The sequence below is a fragment of the Alternaria infectoria genome (genome assembly GCF_024043175.1).
Source record: "Alternaria infectoria strain BMP 0036 chromosome Unknown scaffold_9, whole genome shotgun sequence".
Taxonomy (NCBI): domain Eukaryota; kingdom Fungi; phylum Ascomycota; class Dothideomycetes; order Pleosporales; family Pleosporaceae; genus Alternaria; species Alternaria infectoria.
In genome coordinates, this window is record NW_026250698.1 from 942,396 (window position 1) to 962,590 (window position 20,195).

General features: G+C 52.6%; 7 protein-coding genes and 1 non-coding gene across 8 annotated transcripts; 5 read left to right on the forward strand and 3 right to left on the reverse strand.

The window, feature by feature from the left end:
• Positions 1-4,054: 4,054 nt before the first annotated feature.
• J4E92_006266 (uncharacterized protein) lies at positions 4,055-5,007 on the forward strand (the record flags this gene model as incomplete). The annotated part of the gene is given in 2 exon segments (XM_051497637.1): positions 4,055-4,063; positions 4,081-5,007. The coding sequence occupies 2 exon segments, from the start codon at positions 4,055-4,057 to the stop codon at positions 5,005-5,007; spliced, it is 936 nt and encodes a 311-aa protein (XP_051352284.1).
• Positions 5,008-5,189: 182 nt separating this feature from the next.
• On the reverse strand, positions 5,190-6,119 carry J4E92_006267 (uncharacterized protein; the record flags this gene model as incomplete). Its single annotated transcript, XM_051497638.1, has 2 exons — positions 5,190-6,081; positions 6,112-6,119. The coding sequence occupies 2 exons, from the start codon at positions 6,117-6,119 to the stop codon at positions 5,190-5,192; spliced, it is 900 nt and encodes a 299-aa protein (XP_051352285.1).
• Positions 6,120-6,594: 475 nt separating this feature from the next.
• On the reverse strand, positions 6,595-7,218 carry J4E92_006268 (uncharacterized protein; the record flags this gene model as incomplete). The annotated part of the gene is made up of 4 exons (XM_051497639.1): positions 6,595-6,678; positions 6,730-6,862; positions 6,918-7,145; positions 7,199-7,218. The coding sequence occupies 4 exons, from the start codon at positions 7,216-7,218 to the stop codon at positions 6,595-6,597; spliced, it is 465 nt and encodes a 154-aa protein (XP_051352286.1).
• An 803-nt stretch (positions 7,219-8,021) lies between these two features.
• J4E92_006269 (uncharacterized protein) lies at positions 8,022-9,042 on the forward strand (the record flags this gene model as incomplete). The annotated part of the gene is made up of 3 exons (XM_051497640.1): positions 8,022-8,172; positions 8,220-8,878; positions 8,929-9,042. 3 exons carry the CDS (start codon positions 8,022-8,024, stop codon positions 9,040-9,042), a joined length of 924 nt encoding a protein of 307 aa, XP_051352287.1.
• Positions 9,043-11,967: 2,925 nt separating this feature from the next.
• On the forward strand, positions 11,968-14,142 carry J4E92_006270 (uncharacterized protein; the record flags this gene model as incomplete). The annotated part of the gene is made up of 3 exons (XM_051497641.1): positions 11,968-11,976; positions 12,044-13,557; positions 13,608-14,142. 3 exons carry the CDS (start codon positions 11,968-11,970, stop codon positions 14,140-14,142), a joined length of 2,058 nt encoding a protein of 685 aa, XP_051352288.1.
• Positions 14,143-14,415: 273 nt separating this feature from the next.
• J4E92_006271 lies at positions 14,416-14,565 on the forward strand. The gene is made up of 2 exons: positions 14,416-14,453; positions 14,479-14,565. It is a non-coding gene; the product is annotated as a tRNA-Glu (tRNA).
• Positions 14,566-15,135: 570 nt separating this feature from the next.
• On the reverse strand, positions 15,136-16,590 carry J4E92_006272 (uncharacterized protein; the record flags this gene model as incomplete). The annotated part of the gene is made up of 3 exons (XM_051497642.1): positions 15,136-15,376; positions 15,424-15,982; positions 16,032-16,590. The coding sequence occupies 3 exons, from the start codon at positions 16,588-16,590 to the stop codon at positions 15,136-15,138; spliced, it is 1,359 nt and encodes a 452-aa protein (XP_051352289.1).
• An 808-nt stretch (positions 16,591-17,398) lies between these two features.
• On the forward strand, positions 17,399-19,608 carry J4E92_006273 (uncharacterized protein; the record flags this gene model as incomplete). Its single annotated transcript, XM_051497643.1, has 3 exons — positions 17,399-17,560; positions 17,643-18,044; positions 18,094-19,608. 3 exons carry the CDS (start codon positions 17,399-17,401, stop codon positions 19,606-19,608), a joined length of 2,079 nt encoding a protein of 692 aa, XP_051352290.1.
• Positions 19,609-20,195: the final 587 nt, after the last annotated feature.

Genomic DNA, 20,195 nt, shown 5'->3' on the forward strand with positions numbered 1-20,195 from the left:
ACGTGGATGGCATGCAAACTTTTCCACGTCTCTGCTTGTGCAGCATCCCATGTTGCGCCGTGCTATAGCAAAAGCCATTATACACCAGGGCATCTACCTAGCACCAGACCAGATAGAGGAACAATCTTCCCCTGCAGGCGATCCTGCGGCAGGACATGAGAGACCCCGTCAAACAGACCGTACCATGGACAAATCGTTTCTTCTGTCTTGCACCTAGGGAAACCGTACCATAAAGGCATGGGCGGGCCGTATGCTAGGGCTTCGTGCTGACAAAATAGATACGGTGTAGACATTTGGGTAACAGCATACCTAGGTGCAGATCAGAAGAAACGAACTTCCCCGTTGCGAGCATCAAGACTTCGGTCAACTTGTGCAGTCGGTCCTGCGGGTAGATAGTCGCTTGATAAGATAGCGCTTCCGTACCGTTCTTTACATATCAATCCAACCATGGAATACTTTGCAGTAACCCGACTAGTACGCAGACCCCACTGAAAGTGGGCAGGAATATGCGACAAACGCTTTTGATTGCAGACGGCCACGTTCCCAGATTCTCTTGACTTTCCATGTACGCGTATATTGCCTTGTACATGATGGTTGAGGTATACATCATCTCGCTATAATGCCGCACACTAACGCATAACCTGGCCAAGATCTTCACGGTTCTACTTGAAGAAAGATCAGTCTTAATGCGTTTACGAGTGCTACGTATCAGGGGAGAATGTGGTACGTTACAGCGTGCTGTAATGGCTTGAGTTACTCAGCTGGTGTCGTTGAACAACTGTTCGTTTCACGACATGTGGAAGTGGTGACAACCTTGTGTCTAACTGGCCTTATCTGAGGCCATCGGTATGCTCAAGCTTGATGACGCCAGCTGCGATACAAGAAGCTCTCATACCAGTAACCTCTTGACACCCCAGACGACAACCAAAAATTAAACACGTTTGCAGACTACATCGAGATGAAAACATGCAAAGTGGGAGACCTAACGGCAATGTAGACTCCAAGATGTTTAGTCTTCTCCCACTGTTGTGCTGCGTTTCATCATCTTGCTGTCGCTAGAGACGTCAAGCGGCTCATGTTGTGGCACAGTTGTGCCATGGCTGACTATACAGGTGGTGTATACGCCATCTATCCAACGCAGCGATGAGGCCAAGCGCACATCCAATCATTCGGTATGCGGCGCTCTGACGAAGAGAAACCGCCGTATATGCACTGTATTCGCAATCGTTCGCTTGTCCAAACCCACGAATAGGTCAGCGTTGCCCGACACCAACTCTCGAACCACACAACCTCCCCAGGTGCAACACAACCTTCGATGCATATCCATCTGCCAATATCTGCGCACCCAATTCTGTCGCCTGCCCCTGCCCATCGTCGTCACGGACCAGGTCCCCTGTAGCCTGCCATGCTGCCTCGAGACGGACGCCGTTTCTACATTGAGCCTCCAGGTGGTGTGATTGTTGGCTCAACGGCACGACACGAACTCAACGGTCCCAGCAACAAGCAGATAAGTGGCTATGGTATAAAGTAGCCGCATGGCAAGTACTCAGTACATAGGATTCTTACCCCTCTCTTCCCACACGCGAGGAATTACACCCTGTCGCTGGTGCTGACAATCTGCAGCATTCCCATGGGCACGATACCGTTATCGCGGACGCGCCGCCAGCCACTCAGGTGATTCTGCAACCCTAAGCAGACGCCTCTTACGTTTCCGCGCAAAGTTCTCGACGCTCGACACTGAAACGTATCTAGCGCGCGTACTGGTGCAGGACGCGTCCAGGTTGTAAGCGGAGCTTCCGTCTTCCAAGGAAAGGACCTTTTGACAAGCTGGAACACATGAATAGGTTTTTCCCCACTTCCCACTTTCTCCTGCGTCGTGCACTACGGCAATACATTGTTAGCAGCAACCACTGTATACGAACGCCCTGGAGGCTATTGACAGTTCTAGCCGTGCAAAGTTGCAACTAGAGCAGTCAGACTCCCGGCGTATGCTCCAGAGTACGTCTTGCTATTACGATTGAAAACATTAGGACCGTCGTATGCTTCACGGGATGTCAGGTTCCCAAGGCTGCTTCCATACAGTACAACAACTTCAACGCGAGAGCCGCAAATGGTATTACTCCCGCTATGCTTACTACCCGCTATCCGAAATCTCTTCACCGTGTTTCGTTCCGACGCGCCTGTTCGATCGTCACTGCCACCCATTTCAGCCTGCTAACCTTCGCTTGCTCATGCCACATCCTCTCTAAGCCATCGGCTGCACGCCTAGAATCTCGACCCATCTGTGGGCGGCGAGGCGGCTAAAATGCGCGATTCTAGCGTCAACGTAAGCGTTAAGCTTTGGCCGCCAAGCATCCGTTCGCCTGCTGCGGGCAGGCCTCCGGGACTACTGAATGGGGAGCTACCCGGCACGGCAAGCGGATCGCATAGGCATCGCATCGTTAGCCATGCGATATCAAAATAGTCTTTTTGACGGATACAGACACGGAGATTATGGACGTTAGATGCTTTTTTCGAAATAGGCTACGTCTACACCGTCTCCGCAACCTTGCACTACCAGCCTTGTACCAAGCGCACGTCGAAACCTTGTGAAATTGTCGGGTCCGCGGTTCGCGATGTCGGCGCGGAGGCGACCGACAAGCCGGAGCACAAGTGGAAAAGATCTCATGGACTAGACCGAAGTCGTGCCGTAGACGAAGGTCGTTTTCCCTAAGCGTAGCAGAGGCTGACGACGATGGAGCATGGGCTGGATGTAACAGCGGGAATAGTAGGGCGGAGATGCGCCGTTCTCCTTCAAGATGGGGACCCACGAGATGGATGTACAGGTACATGTACACATGACGATTAGTGTCCGCGGAGGCTGAACATGACTCTATGCAGGGCCGATTAACGATGGATATGACAGCCCTTTACAAGGTGTTGCAGCCCGATTTGTAAAGTATATTCGCAAGGGATTGCCCTCGTTGCGGTGGTACTCGTCGCTTACAGCCAACTGCTTCCTGCTACCCGCGACAAGCCCGGCACTTGGTTGTTATTCCACCCCACGGACGAAACACGATCAATTTGATGTGTCGTCCAGAACGCCTATTATGGCGCCCGGAGGTTCTCAGGCTCTTTTGTGGATCGAAATCGTACGCGAATAGTTTCATGTAGACCTCAGTCTCGACCTCGACTCTGACTGACACCGGGTATTGTACCAGTCATACACCGGTGTTACCGGTGTATATTCGCGGTATATCACACTCGCATTCGCGTTCGGACCGATACACTGATTTTTCAAATCCCATGCGGCTTTCATGGTTGTGTTTTGGTCACAACATCGACACATATTGAGATTGATGAGTTCGGACGCGGCCCATGGGGTTGACAGCGTTAGACTTTGGACTACACCAACATGAAAATTATCCAGATGATTTTGATCGATGCGATCAGAAGAGGGGAATAGGAACAGTTTTAGACGGACGACGCTTTCAAATCCAAGTCTTTTGGACGTATGTGTTTGAATTTCTGGACACGCATGACAGATACATGGGTCATCAACGCCGATATTCCGAATATTTGGGATAGCCAGGACAAAGACATAGATTCTCTGGCGCAGGTTTTTGAACTTTTTGAGAACGTGTAGTCAGTAAGGTAGTATGACATGTGGACGTAGAGCGGTGCAGGTGGGCGGCACCTTGCTGTATTAGGACGAACCGAGGTGGGGCGATGAGCTCACATCAAGCACGAGGAAACACCAAACGACGCGTTCCGACGCGACAACCCGCGCAATCGTTTGTTTGCGACTTCTCCATTCCATTCTACGACGTCCGACGCCGTCACGAGCTTCAAGATGTTTTCGTTGCCTATGATCGCGCCGCGCCCAGTAAGTACTCTCACGCGTATCTCAGAGTGCTCCAAACATAGGTCATGTTAGCAACAAATTGACGATATTCCCAGGACGCCAGCCTTTGGCCATCCCACCACACCACCCACGCCGCCTTCGAAGATCCCCACCCGAATTCCCCGCCAGACACAGCCCACGGCCAAAACCAGCGACGCCCTACCTCGCACCATGGCCCTCGTCGCATTCAAAATCAGTTCCTCGCCAGTTTAGCCGCCGACGAAAACACAATCGCCCAGCGTAAACTCAATGTTCGCAGATTCGGCGCGGGCTGGATTCGTCCACCCGGTGTCACCAAAACACTCCAAGCCAGGGAGGACGAAAAGTTCGAGAAGGAGGAACAAGAGATGATGCAGCGCAGAGAGCAAGCCATGATGGATTTGGCAGCCGCACAACAAGACGCCGCAAATGAGGAGCAAAGGGAGAGAGGAGAGATGGCGGAAGAGGCTGGAGAAGGCGAAGAAGAAAGAGACCTTGACGACGAAGTCCCCGAGGCAGAAAGCACACCCAGCGCATCCGCCTCCGAGGTCTCCAGCGACGAAGAATCAGAGGAGGAAGCTAGCGAAGTCAGCGGCGATGTCCAGGAAGAAAGCACAGTACCGTTCAACGAGGACAGCTTCATTGAGGGCAGCATGTTGGAAGCAGAAGTATCGCATATGTTGGAGATGGAGGAGGCGGAGATGGCAGGCGTCCTACAAGATGAGCGCGATCTCGATGACGATGTACCAGAAGCCGGGAGTTACGAACACACGGATTCCGAACTCGAAGATGATAGCGACGTGGATAATAGCGCCCTTCCACCTGGTCTGGCTTCTGCGCGTTCCACACGTTCACATAGACGCCGCTCCAGTGGACGCCGTGTTTCAAGCCGCAGAAGTTCGGGATTGCCTGGGGGCATGATGTTTGGAGGCGGACATCCCGCTGTTGGAAGGGTTAGTCTGGGCGTTGATTTGGGGAATGGGCGTAGTAGCTTCGGCATGGATGGTAGTAGTTCGCTGCTTGAGGGCAGCTCGTTCTTGAGGAGCTCACCTGCAGGGAATGCGGCGGCCAACAGGGGTAGTCTGAGAGATAGGTTCTTGGGGGCTGCGAGGGGTGGCGGTGGAGGAGGCGGAAGGAGGGCTTGATGCTGAAGTGTGGTAATGATTATGAATGTACGATAGAGATACCCAGTAGCTCGATAGAGCCTGATTGTATTCAGATGAGCAACAAGCCCGTTTCATGCTACCAACATACAAGCCAGGAGGTATCATCCCGTTCTAACATCGCCTCTACCCATGCGAAACACGACCCGGACGACAACATGCCCCTACACCTCAGCTAACATCTCTTCAAACGCCTTCTCGAGGAAGCTACCTGCCTCCCCAAATATTCTCGCGCGCTCTGCCCTCTCCTCGTCGGAGTCCAAGCCCAAAACGTGACTTACACACCGCATAGAATCTTCCAGGGCGTCCCTGCCTTTCAGCAGCAGGTAGTACTCCAGACGAGTCTCTATGGAGCACTCTCCATCCACACACTCACCAACGTAGTCTCCATCGACTGCGCCGCTCAGCTGATAGATACGCTGCTGCCATTCGTCGTCGGCAACCGTCATCATCTCTTCCATTCCGCGTAGCAACGACGCCAATGTAGGTACTGAGCTACTGTGGATGGCCCACAGTGCGTTCAGCTTGCCGATGGTGGCGTCGATAAACTTGTGGTCTGACATGAGGTCATGAGCGATCGAGCGGTGGGCTTGTTCTGGGCTCAAACAAATCGGGTCTGATTTGGCGATCAATATGTGTTCCTTGTTGTAGAGTTGAAGGTGAAATGGGTTTCTGAAGTCTTCTAGCACCGAGAGTGGTGGAGAAAAGGTGAAGGTGTCTGCTTCTAGCTCTTCCGGTGTCAGGATGCTGATGAGGTACATGAGGCTACCACTATTCCACTCGATAGGCTCATCCGTGTCATCGGAAATCGGTGAGGAGGGCGCTGTGGACGAACCATCCATGCTGGACAGACTTACGCGAGAGCCGCGGGAGGAGGGAGGGGTCCATCTGAGGTTAGGAACCCATTGAACACCAGGCTCGCCCAGAATAGTGTGCTGGATGTTGTGAGATACATTGTCGCTGTCACAGCCAGGCTTGCTGCTGGTGTTGACCTTGAGGAATACATCGGTGTCGACGGTCTTCGTAGGCTGCGTAGGAGACTCGGCGTATCTGTCACTGAAGGGGTTGGCAGAAGGTGCTGCTGACGAGGCCATCATGTCGGATTCAGCGTGATTGCTGATCTGAGCGCTGTCAGGGGGATTGATGGAAAAGAGCAGATGGTGACGCTGAGTGTGGGAGACGGAGCTGTCAGGAGTAGAAACTGCGAAGATGACGGGTATTAATAGGGTTCGCTGGCTTGTTGAACAATAGCTGGTGACAGCGGCTATTCAAGCCCCACGGTGATCATGAATGCGCAATGTTGCCGCGGTGGACCGCCTGATTCACGTAGCATTGTCTGGAGATACGAAAAGCGACAATAAGAAGATACGGTAGAAAATGAATGCGAAGGTACATTGACGAAGGGGTCGGAGTGTAGCAGATCTCCTGTTGTACGTGACCTATAGTTGCAGCAAACCGAACGCTTCGTCACTTTACAAACAGTGGCGCTAGAATTCGTCACAGTCATGCATTCAAATGATGTCGTTCATTTCTCACTGTGCCCATCCATGCGGTAGAAATATACAAAGCTCAGTGGGTCGCAAATATGTTGCGTGTGCGCAGGTGGACTGGGGTCTCGCCCTTTGGCGCATCTGGTATCGTCTTCTCCAATTTCTGAAGTGGTATTAGCGAAAGACACAAGGCACAACGATAACCGCGACATACCAACTTCTCGAATACACACTTGTTGAGCTTGCGCTCTTCTGACCGGCAGTTCCACAGTTGCTGGTTATGGTTCTCTAGGCATTGCCAGTGGGTGCGGAACTGTTCCAGGCAGTTCTCGTTGATGTCCTTGATACTGCCACAGCTGTCAGTACCCAGGGTTCCTCATTCGACCTTGCGCCAGTACGTACACGCTAGCCGCACACCTGGTGACCTTACGGCCTTCCTTCATGCAGTCAAACTCTCCCCGGCCGTTGGCCTCGGTCTTGCACATCATGTAGTCATCGTTGTAGGCCTTGCATCGCGCGCCAATGAAGAACGAGGCACTGAGGAGGGGCGCAGAACTGGCTCCGAGCTCCTTGACCTTGGGGATGTCGTCGGGTAGAGGGGTGGTGTCGATGAGGGCTTGCTGGTTGAACCTGCAATTTAGTCAGCATGTGTGAGCGCCATGAGGTTGGCAGGGGGCGCTTACCTGGGCTGGCGCGACGACATCTTGAGGGTGAGGTGCCAATGGCGGGCTATCGGCTCACGAATTGGAGATGATGCTCGTGAGGTCGTCGCGGAAGTCGGTCTTGGCGCTCACTAAAACTGGCAGGGATGCGATGGGCCGCGCTTGTGCCTGACCTTTGTGAGCGAGAGACAACAATCTCTCACTGCTCCATCTGCACCCCAACTGCGCCTTTACACGCCTCTTCTGCTTCTCATCAAACAGGATGCGCGCCGATTGATTGTTTTTGTAAATTATACCAGCGCCTACTTTCAGCGATCGCCTCCTTCGCGTGCCTGCGCGCGACCGAAAACAAACATTGGAAGCTCCTCCATCCGCGACCTGAATAACGTCACTCGTTCGAATCACTATCGAATCTGCCCAGAAGGACACGCGCATACTACGAATTCTATTCAACATGTCTTTCAGCTTTGGAAACCCGGCAGGTGGAGAAAAGAAGACGGGCACTCTGTTTGGAAGCACCACAGCACCAGCTGGCGGTCTTTTCGGTCAATCGCAGCAGCAACAGCCGCAGCAGTCGAACGCGACACAGTCCAGCCTCTTCGGCTCATCGACCGCCCCTCAACAGAACAACACCAATAGCCTGTTTGGCTCGACACAGCCGCAACAACAACAGCAGAACTCGGGATCGAGCTTGTTCGGCCAGCCCCAACAACAGCAGCAGAATGCAGGCTCAAGCCTCTTCGGACAACCTCAACAGCAACAACAGAATGCCGGCTCAAGTCTGTTTGGCCAGCCTCAGCAGCAACAGCAACAGCAGCAGCAGGGGCAGCAACAACAGCCAAATATGAGCAACAGCCTCTTTGGCGCCTCGTTGCAGCCTGCGCCCGTCCTGAACAACATTCAGGCGCAAAGCATCCAACAACAGCGCGAAGGGCTTCCGCAGTTGCGCCAGTCCTCCGCGCAACCTTTCGCTGCTAATACCATGAACGGTCACAGTACGGCACCTCGAAATCACCGCTGAAGTCGCGCTAACACTTGCCAGGAGAGAAGTCGGTCATTGAGCAGATACGGATCCTGAATAACAAGTGGGACCCCAGCAGCCCCGAATGCGTCTTCCAATACTACTTCTACAACTCGGTCAAGCCTGAAGAAGCGCCCTTCTACGGTCCCTCGCAGGGTGAAGACGAACGGAAATGGGAGGAGGCTTTGTCCAAGAAGCCAAGTCCAGGTGCTATTCCTGTGCTTGCGCGTGGCTTCGAGCAGGTTGGAGAACGCATCAAACAACAAGCAGCCGCCGTCACCGCGCTACGAACCCGCCTGCACGAGATCAACAATGCACTATCGCTTCTCAAAGACGCCCATGAGCTGACGGTAGCATCGCGCATCACCGAAGCTAAGCGCAAGCACGTTGTCTTCACCCAGCGAACGTTGGCCCTTGCAACCAAGGTCCAGATCTTGCGAAACCGGGGATACGTTATGGATCAGCCAGAGGAGGAATTGAAGAAGAAGCTCATCGAGTTGGAGAAGCAGACCTTTGATCCTGTGCTTGGCGGGCGACAAGAAGAGATCTGGGCGCGTATGTCCGGTGTGCGCGAGCGGGCGCGCATCCTACAAGAGGAGACTGAGAAGCTGGGCAAGACGATTGACCAGCAGCAAAATGGTGAACTTCTTACAGATGAAGACCAGAAGGCATTGGAGAAGGTAAGAAGCCCATTTCACGATCCCTCACACATACTAACAATGTATCTCAGCTTCTCAAGGACTACGACCGACAACTCGAGCACCTCAAGAAGTGGGTCGACGACACCAGAGACGAATACGACGAGTGGGAGACTGCAAAGCACTCAAGGCCAGCAAAGCGATAAGGGTATAATACGAGGGCGCATTTGTCATGTACGATTCATAGGAGATGTAGAGGTTATATTGCGAAAAGTTGGGCGTTGCGAGATACCATGCAGCAGCGGACGGATGCATAGAAGGCGTACAATCAAGCGTTGCATAATATTCATCGTCTCATCATTGCGCACATGTCAGATGGCGTTTGGTGAGTTCTCTTTGCTTCCAGACGTATGCGTCGATCCCCGTATACTGTAAGGGTAATTGTGTCCTTTCAACCAGTAATGTTACAAGCGCATGTATTCCCTAGGCCATGCGAGTATGTTGTACAGTAGTTCGTTGGTATATTGCTTCATTCTTTCACTCCGTCTGTGCGTACACCTGTTCATGTCCAGCGCTTTAGATTTTTCGGACGAGGTTCGTAATCGCGGGAGCAGTCGCTGCTTAGAAGAGTTTCGAGACGTATTCGACGAGATGAGGTGCTGCAGGCTGTTAGTCTCCATCCAACCACCATGTAGTCCCAGATCATCCTTACAGAAGTACAGCACGACAGCGCTGGCAGCTGTCCACTTGATATCGGTCATAGTCTGTGCCTCGGCCGCGGCAAGCTCCTGCTTGGATGGTTGTGGTGGTGCTGTCGTGCACGTCAGCCTCGTTGTCTTGAATGCGGCAATCCCTGGCCAAACTCACCTCCGAACATTCTGGCGGTGTGTTGTATGAGGTATGAGGTCAGGCGATAGGAGGTGCTGTAGAGCGACAGGTGGTATGCAAGTTGGGTATCTCGAAGATGACGTTTACGGTGCACTTGGATACGCAAAAGTTTGGATTGTCGGCGTTTGGGCTACGATGTCGCCGATGGGGTTGGTCACGTGGTTGCGCGCACCCTTCTTGCAAGGCTGATCGCTCGATTTGCTCGCCCTTTCTCTTCAGCATGAACAGCAGACATTACTTTGAACCCTCTTTCTCAACTGTCGGGTCCAGCATGGCAGGACCCTCTTTCACGCAGAGCAACCAACAACAGTTCATCAAGTCTTCTGTCTCACAATCTATGCATAACAAGAAACCGTTTGCTCGAAGACTGAACGTCTTTCACTCAGACCTGATTACTAGTCTTCGGGGATTTCAATTCCTCCTCATCCCGACTGCTCAGTCGTGATTTCTTGTACGAACAAGCTGTCCTATACAGTAAAACGGACCGATGTACACTTGAACGGACATGCTGTTCACTCATCAACGCGCATACCCTTGACATATTCTCTTTGGAGCTGACACGAGTTCTATCAATCCCCAACTTCAACCTCCCAATCTGGCAACCTCCAATACTTCGATGATCAGCCCAAACCGAGACCAGGCCCCAGGCTGAATCGAAGGCGCATTTCTTCGACCCCCAATTCTGTCATTTCCACACGCTGTCATCTCTGGTAGCATGTCCCTTCATATGGGATCTCGTTGCATAGATCAATGTGCATTCGCCTCCACCTCATACAAGTGAAAACTGAACACCCTAGAGCCTACGTTCACGTTGGATCACCTATATTGCATGTTTTCATTTTGATGTAGGCTCCAGGGTGTTCAGTTTTCCCTCGTATAAGATGCCCCTGTCTTGAACCTACACAGGGCACGGAACCAGGTCAGTGAAGCTCGTGGCGCGGTGATGTCGAATTACCGGGAATAAACCCGCAAGCACGTCCACCTGCCGAAATCTGGGGGCGAGATGTGTAGAATGAACAGGCAGGTGCGAGTATATTCAGCGGCCTACAACAGCATATAACTCGCAGATTACAACTTCTAAGAACAATGTAGGCTTCTAACGTATGTACTTGTTTTTCTGATATGTAGCTATGCGGTCAGCGTTGCCTCAGATGAAGTGGTGGTTTACCATTCAGTGCGAGGCTAACGCAGGAGGCCGAGACTCAACAATGCACCCGCGTGCCCGCAGTCCGTGGAGGCATCATGCGCCCAACGTGCAGGTCGTACAATCTGTGTCGCCCCCATCCAGGACTCCGGAATTGGTATATGGTTTGATTGCGAAAGCTAACATTGGGCGCTGCAATGATCCGTTGCGAACCGGTGAACTAAATGTTTCAGATCTTCTAAACACGCCGTCAACAAGAACGCCACAGATTCCGATCCGAGCCCGAACAGCAATGCACCGCGCAGCCTGCGTGCCCAATCAGCGAAGCAAATACGCATGGCTGATCGCCGGATGTAGTTGCGGTCGATCGGCCCTACAACGACCCCAAATGATGACAGGGGCGACAAAAGATCCGCCCCTACTCGTGCTGTATTAATATGTGATCTTGCGGAAGTCTGACGGCCTTCAACTTCTGTTGTTCACTTTCCCGTCGCTCTTTACGTTCTTTATCGAAGATGTTGCTTTCCGCATCTTCCGTTGTGTTGGCATTGTACTCTTCTTGCGCAATCGCGCTGTCCGCTCCTTCCAACAACGGCTATGTCCATGGATCCTCCAACCTACACTTTGCGCCCCGCCACGCCCATCCCCATGCAAGACCTCGCCAATCTTTAGATCAGGATGCGTCATGTGCTCCATACTGGATGGAAGATATCAAACACCAGGGCATTGCTAGCTACAATCCGAACCCTGGCAACTACACCGTCTTCCGGAATGTCAAGTCTTTTGGCGCAGTCGGCGATGGAGTCCATGATGATACTGCCGCCATTCAGAGAGCGATCTCATATGGTGGCAGATGTGCGCCTGGAACTTGCGGGAGTTCTACTAATCAGCCTGCTGTTGTGTACTTTCCAGGTGGTACATACAAGATCTCGAGTGCTATCATCGACTATTACTATACTCAGGTATGAACACCTCCAGTGCAATCAAGATGGGATCACCAAAGTCAGCCAAGTAAAAAAAGGAAGGGTACCCTAGAAGTTACACTGACTTCTGACTCATCTACATACGGATGAAGATGTGGTGCATACTTGTAGGGTACATGCAACATGTCGGATTTTACTTGGGATCGGGCACTTTTGTGAAAGGTGTGGAACGTTGTGACTGACTCATTAAAGATCATCGGAAACCCAAACTGTCTTCCTACCATCCAGGCTGCGTCCAACTTCTCCGGCTCAAGTTTCGGCCTGATCGACGGCTCTCTATACGGCGACAATGGACTTGGTTTCGGTCCTACGGTCACCTTCTTCCGCCAGATTCGGAACCTCATCATTGACACAACAAAAATGTCGGCTAAGGATTCACCCACCGGAATCCATTGGCCAACTGCACAGGCGACGAGTATCCAGAACGTGATTTTCAACATGAATGCCGAAAACGGAACGCAACACCAAGGTCTCTTCGTTGAAGCGGGATCCGGTGGTTTCATGACGGATCTCGTCTTCAACGGTGGAAACAAGGGATTCATCGTCGGAAACCAGCAATTCACCACTCGCAACATCACGTTCAACCATGTCACCACCGCTATTGAGCAGCTCTGGGATTGGGGCTGGACGTACAAGTCTGTCTCAATCAACAACTGCCAGGTCGGACTCAACATGACCAACGGCGGTCCGTCTGCGGTCAATGTGGGGTCAATCACCTTCTTTGACAGCGAGATCACAAACACCCCGATCGGTATTGTTACCTCCAGGACTAAGAACTCCGAGCCTGCTGCTGCCGGATCTCTTTACTTGGAGAACATCAAACTCGACAATGTTCGTACTGCTGTAGCTGGACCCAACGGAACGTACCTAGCAGGATCTTCTGGTGCTTCGACTATCGAAGCTTGGGCTGACGGTCACCGATATCTGCCTCAAGGTCCCGTAGAGGTGCGCGGCGCTATTGACCCAACCAAGCGCCCAACAGAACTGTTGGGTGCAGATGGCAAATACTACGAGCGCTCGAAGCCTCAGTATGGCGATGTCCCACTGTCGCAGTTCCTCAGCGCTCGTGATCTTGGTGCCACTGGAGACGGTCGAACCGACGACACCGATGCTCTCAACGCCGCGATCCTCCAAGCTAACGCCGAGGGGAAGATCCTCTTCATCGACGCCGGTTTCTATGTGGTCACCTCTACAATCTACATCCCTCCCGGTGCCACTATCATTGGAGAGGCTCTTGCCTCTGTAATTCTTTCCTCTGGCCCCTACTTCAACGACATGGCCAATCCCAAGCCAGTTGTGCAGATCGCCCGACCAGGCGAACAGGGCCGAGTGGAGTTGTCCGATCTCTTCGTGAGCACAAAGGGCGCGCAGGCTGGTGCCATTCTGATTGAGTACAATCTTGGTACCTATACCGACGAGCCTGCTGGTCTTTGGGATGTGCATGCACGTATCGGAGGATTCGTGGGATCAGACCAGCAAGTCAAGCAGTGTGGGACAACGCCTAACATTACAACCACTGCGGCGAATTTGAAGGAGGAATGCATTGTATCCTACATGACTATGCACCTCACCAAGTTCAGTGCAGGACTGTACATGGAGAACAATTGGCTGTGGACTTCTGACCATGACCTCGACGGTGACGGCCAGCTCACTCTCTATGCTGGCCGTGGTCTGCTTGTTGAGAGTATCAACGGGAGGATATGGCTGTGAGTTTTCACCTTTGTAGTTTCGCCAACCGTCACTAACGTTATCGCAGAACCGGCACGGCAGTCGAGCACCACGTCCTCTACGAATACCAATTCGTCGACACAAAGAACGTCTTCATGGGCCAGATCCAAACGGAGACAGCCTACTATCAGCCCAACCCCGATGCTACCCTCCCTTTCCCAAACAACCCTGCGCTGTCTGACCCAGTCTTCACACACAAGCCTCTAAATGGAACGAACTCTACGTCCACTAGCACAGCGTCTGGCTGGGGTCTGCGCATCCTCCGCAGCAACAACATTCTCGGCTACGGAATAGGCCTGTACTCTTTCTTCAACAACTACTCGACGAACTGCTCGCGGGTTACGGAAGACAAAAAGTGCCAGTCGACCATTCTGTCGATTGAAGGGGGCCGCAACACGTACGATATCAATCTCTACAACGTGAACACTGTGGGTAGCACAGAGATTATCACGCGCGATGGAGTAGAGTTGGCGGACAACCAAGACAACAACAGTACCTTTGCAGACACCGTCAACGTGTTTAGAATTGGTAGTCTCGGTCTTGATCTAGATATCTCGTTGTAGATTAGATTGTATCAAGTGTCCTCTGGTTCGGTCGATTTTTTTTTGGTTTTTCAACAGCAACCACGGTACTATCTCAACCACAAGTTCGGTACATCATGTGCTCTATGCCGCTGCCTTGTGGATGGTCGGAGCATAAATTTCGCTTTTTGGATTGTACTTAGTGGGGCTTTTCCTGTATACAAATTTTTCCACCCCTTAACTCCACCACCACATGACCAATCTTTCCCAAACTTTATATTCACACCAATTCCTCGTCTTCTCATCCAATCAACGTCCGATATGGTCTAGTGGCTAGGATTTGCCGCTCTCATCTGCAGAGTCAGTTCACTGTTCAGTGCCGGCAAGGCCCGGGTTCGGTAAGCTTCTGCGATTACCCCTCAGTTCGATCTCCTCTAACAACGATTCAGATTCCCGGTGTCGGAAAATAACCTTCTTTTTGCTCTTTGCATGCTATAGAATATGTAGCATCAGAGCTAGAAGCCTTTTTTTTGCTTTTTGCTTGAGGGTTAAAATCTTCCTCTTTGGCGGGGTTCGAAGATCGAGGATGTTCCAGCGCAGGACTGTTGTATGAGGCCGCATCGGCGCAGAGAGCCTGCAAAGAGTCTCTCTTAGCATGGACAGTGTCTCTTATTATATTCTTGGCCTCTAGGAGGATGTCGTAGTGAAGGTACATCATTCTCACTTCAAACCATCAACGCGACTTTAGTCAGTATGCGTGATGAGCATGAGTATTAGGTCAACGCAGGGAATGACAGCATTCGGGTTACGTTCAGAAGAAAAATAATGCATTCGATAGTGTACAAGAAGCTGGCTAACCCACACACCAACTCTGAAGCTGCAAGTAACGCCCGCTATGCAATTTTACCATGCGTAGACCCCAAGAGTATATCAGAGTACCAATGTGACGTCCAGAGCAGCGGATCAATCACCTTGTCTAAAGCCGAACAGAAAAGAAAACGCAAACCGCATGTGAATGGCGTCGTGAGACCTAGCTCAGCGCCTGCCTCCGCTGCGACCACCCCTGATTTGCTTCATGATATCCACGTTGCTCGAACGACTGCGTGCGTTCTCGTTGAACACAACGTTGCTCTTGGGCGCAATGGTATACGTAGTGGGACCAGACTCCATGCGGGCACGCTGGAATGCCTTGGGGGCTTCGAGCTGCTTCTTTCGGTTGGCTGCGTAGGCGGCAGCTTGGCTGCTGGCAGCGGACCTGTCGGTAGTCTTGATTTGGCTAGGGTTGTTAGCATATATAGCGAGATATGAGGGCGCAGTACATACCTCGGGTCGTAGTCGGCCTGGGCAAACTCCTTCTTGCGGTAGTCGTCTGTCCGCCTAAGAATGGGACGCGTCCAGTCTGTGAAGAGGCGCTCGGCTTGTCGCTTGATGGTCAACTCGGGCTTCTTGCTCTTGATGTAGAACATGATGACCTTGCCGATGCCGGATGCGACAAGCGTGTCCTTGTTGACGGGCAACTTGGCTAATGAGGCCATGAGATCCTTCTGAATGTCGTACGCGGGAAGACTACCGTCGCTTAGGGGCTCCAAGAAGAAGCGCACCGACTCGAGAAGGTTCACTTCGGGGTCCACAATAGTATCTCTGAGTGTGTTCTTGTTCAGGAGGGCGGTGACTTCTGGCAGAAGTTTGAGCTTGTGTCGTGCAGGCTCGTTGCGCTTTCGACCTTCGTTGTCGGCTTCGGCGGCAGCTGCCATACGGCGGCGCATCTCCTCAATCTCTTGGTCGGCCATTTGTTCAAGGTCAATGCCATCCTTCTTGCGGCGGCGATTCGAGCTGGTGCTAACGATGCTGTCGATTTGGGCATTAAGCTGCTTCTTTCGTCCTAAAGTCACATTTAGTAGATATGAGGGTCTAGATATGGTCATACGTACGCTCTTCCGGAGTGAGATGCTCGTCTGGATCGCCCTCTGGGCTTGCGGCTCGGACCCTGCCTGCCTTCTTGGACCGCTTGCTTCGCCTGTCACCCTCTGCAATATCACCGTCATCGTCGCCATCCTTGTTCTTCTTGCGGCGAGGCTTTTCAGCCCTCTTTTTCTTCTTCTTTGGCTCTTCACCCTCAGCAGCAGTGCGCTTTCGCTTGTGTACACCAATCTGCTTGACATTGTCTTCGTCGATCGCTTGCGCCGGGCGCTCGTCAATAGCAACATTGTTGATATCGAAATCGCCAAACTGCTCGTCCATTTGGTCATCGTCCAGCGCCTCAGAAAGCACCGACTCGTTGTCTGACAAGCCAGCCTCGATGTCGTCCTGGTCAGGCATCTCGCCGGGTCGGTCCTCTGTCACCTCCATATCTTGGTCTGGATCACCGATAGGGGGGTTCGGGGTGGCATTCTCCTCATCGATTTCGGGGCGCAGCGGATCAGCTGGGTCGTTGCCAGCCGCTGGTAATGGCGACCTCGAATGCGATCGGTTGAACTCAACGTCCTCCATGCTGGCTGTTCGGGCCTGGTTCGTCGAAATCGGAGTATCCGTGAGAAGGCGCGGAGGATGCGAGATCGGTTAACGGTGACTTGTCGCAGTAAAGGTGGACCAGGCGCGAACGTCGATCGAGAGGTGACCAAAGGAAAGTTCAAGGGAGCGCGACGGCCATGACGCGCGGTGATACTATTTGCCGGGCCCGGGCTTGGCAAACGGAGGCGCGGCTGGTTCGCGATTGTCAAAGACCGCACGCGCTCCTCCACCTTTGTTCCTACAAATCACTCGCCTGACCACCAACCTCAGGCCCCCACCATCACGACAACCCCGACAACGTCTCACAGAGTCTACTCGACGCTGTTTATCAGCTTCGCAACTGACGAGGCTCATCCTAGACGACACCCTACTAGGCGCCGCCGTCGTCGCAGCACCTGAGTCACTTTGGGTCTCTATTGCGACACTTCCGCAGTTGCGCATCACCGCCTCATTGTTGGCTTGAAGGGGGAAGGGCATACATACAGAAGGAGGATTGCAGTAGCTGGAGGAGGGCGAGTTTGTTACTGCCTAGCTGTACCGGCGCAGTCTTCACACTGCGTCATTTGGCGCGGCCATAGCTAGTATCCAACACAAGCACTGTCATTACGTGTGTTCGTCGAGAGCGAGGAAGCATATCGTCTATCTTGTTCATCTGGCATCGACATCGTCAGCGTTGCGACTCCCCGACCGCAGAGTCAGCCGCTCACCCTGCCCTTTGCGCGCAAGTTCACGTCTTCTAACACAGCACACATCCCCTCTTGTCTAACCCCAGATATTCTTGCCCATCATGTCTGTGTCAGCTGCTGAAGTGGCTGCCGACTTTCGGGATGCCCTGCAAGATTTGAGGATGAACAGCAGACCTGAGATTAGCAATCTAACCCTCATCGCCAAAGAAAACACAGAGTATGCGGAAGCCATATCCAACGAGCTTCAGAAGCATATCCAATCGGTACGTCCTGGAACCGTGTAGACTAACAACTCTATCATTCAGTTCAAACTTACTTTATCCACCGGTGACTGACATGGCATAGACTCGCCCCGAATGGAAGCTTCCAGCCCTCTACGTCCTTGATTCGATTGTTAAGAATGTTGGCACGCCATACACCGTCTACATTGGTCGCAACCTTTACAGGACCTTCATGGACGCCTATCTCGTGATGGATCAAAACACACGCAAGAACATGGAAGGCTTGCTGAGGACGTGGAAGATGCCTGTGCCCGAGTCGATGGACCCTCGCCCTGTGTTTCAAGCCGACGTGACACAGGACATCGAGAATGCACTGGCTAAATTCCGCGCAGCTCAGCAACAAATTCGGCCGCAACACGCGCTCCCTCCTCGTCCTCCGTCGCTCAATGTCGCCTGGAGAGGTACATCCACACCGCCGCAAACTGGACCACGGTACGCCGCTCCCAATGATCCGCGTGCTCGACCGGTAGGTTTTCCATATAAGTTTCAGATATTTTCGCTAACAAACCTTCCAGTCACAACCCCCGACACCTCAATATCCACCATCACACGCATCTACACCACCTGTATACCAGCAGCATCAGCCGCATGCTCAGCCCATGTCATCGGTGGATCTTGCCGACTTGAAGGTGGAATTGACACAGCTTATTAGCACAACACAGAACATGTTCGCGCACAACCCAGCTGACGCTGCTTTGCGTACAAAACTGTCGGCACTCCTGTCCCTCAAGCAGATCCTGGACACACAGACGTTACCTCCTCAACAACTAGAGGCTGTACGTCAGCAGGTCCGAGCATTAGCACCTCCACCAGCGCCAACACCGACCTTTGCTCCTTCTACGCCAGTGTACCCACCACAACAGGCAGTGCCCCAAGGCTATCCGCCCAACTTTTCTCCGATGGGTGCACCCCCGAGCAACGCTCCGCCGAATGTCGCGCAACTTCTGGCAGGCTTCCGACCACCACCACAGTCGACTCCGCAACCCGCACCAACCCCGAATCCACCTGCCTTGAACTTGGCAGAGCTACTCAAACGTGTATCTTCTCCAGCACAGCCGAACTCAGTACCTGCTCCAGCCCCGTTTCAGATGCCATTCCAAGGCTTCCCACCCCCAGTCTCGACTCCAGTACAGGCACCTCAGGTTCCTCCGCCCACCCAGTCCGCGACACCCACTGCCAATCTTGCTGCTTTGCTTGCGCAGTTTAGCAAACCTGGTGCCGTGCCGCCCTCAATGCCACACACGCCTGTACAGAGCACTCCCGTTCCTCAGTTACCACCACAACCTGTTGCTGCGGCTCCAGCCCTTGGATCCGCCGAATGGCTTTTGAAAGCTCTGGGTGGTGTACCTGGTGGTATACCTGCAAACTCAACGCCAATTCAATCCCAGTCGACCACACAACAACCACTTGCGCCGGGTAGCTTGATGGAACAGATCGAGCTCACCACGGCGTCAATGAAGAAGCCTCGTCTTCACCTCATTTCCCGCCTTTACGAAGCCAAGCCCAACATCTGCGCCACATGTGGCCGTCGCTTTGAGAGCACACCCGAAGGCAAAGAGAAGAAAGCACGCCATATGGACTGGCATTTCAAAGTCAAGGATCCAGATGCCGCCAAGCGAGGTGTACACCGCAGCTGGTACATTCCCGAAAAGGAGTGGATTGAATACCGCGAAGTCGACGAGACAGCCCCCAACCAGTCCAACGACGGTTCCTCTGGTACAGGTGGTGCGAAACCGAAGAAACAGGCCAAAGATCGCTACGTGAGCGTACCACAAGACGTCACACTACAGCAGGCACCGTGCCCCATCTGCCAGGACAAGTTCGAGACGCAGTGGAATGTGGAGGCCAACGACTTTGTATGGATGGATGCTGTAAGCGTGGGTGGCAAGATATACCATGCTACTTGTTTTGAGGAGGTTTACGGCAAGGGTGTTGGCATTGAGGCGCCAGGCACGCCCGACTCAGTACTTGGAAAGAGGAAGGCGGATCTTGGTGTTAATGGGGAGGGAAAGAAAGTTAGGGCTTATTAGACATCAGTTTCTACTTTGAGTCGTGGACGTTTGGCCATTTTTCAGAAAAGGCAACGATGGCCGGGTTTTGCAGCATAGCGTGGCGTTAAGCGGCCTGTCTTCTTCTTGTTGTTCTGCAGGTGTGCTGCATACAGGTCGCGCCTTCCTCAACTCTACAGCACGTGCTCCTTGGGAGCGCCTTCCCTATCAACAATGATGAGCTGAGTTTTTTCAAACCTCGATTTCTGGCATCTCTCTTTCGACTCTCGCCATCCTGGCTCTTCACGATAGCTATGTCTACTCTGCAAGAGCTCCCAGCAACTAGCGACTCGCTTTCCGCTCTTGCCTTAGCGGTTATGCTTCAGCTTAAGACAGATGACACTTGTCCTAGGTATGTTAAGAAGATCTTTCGCGACTCTAGCGATGTGCTCTACGCTCTTAATAAGTCTAAGGTTTGTTTTAATCTATTACGTTACTTTTATTTACTAACTCTAGATTTCTAGGTTACGTTTCTTCCTAGCTTACTAGATCTTCTTGTTACTAGCACACTACCTTTAGTAGCAACCTTTAATAGGCAATCTCTCTCTCTTAAGAAGAGCTACAGTCTA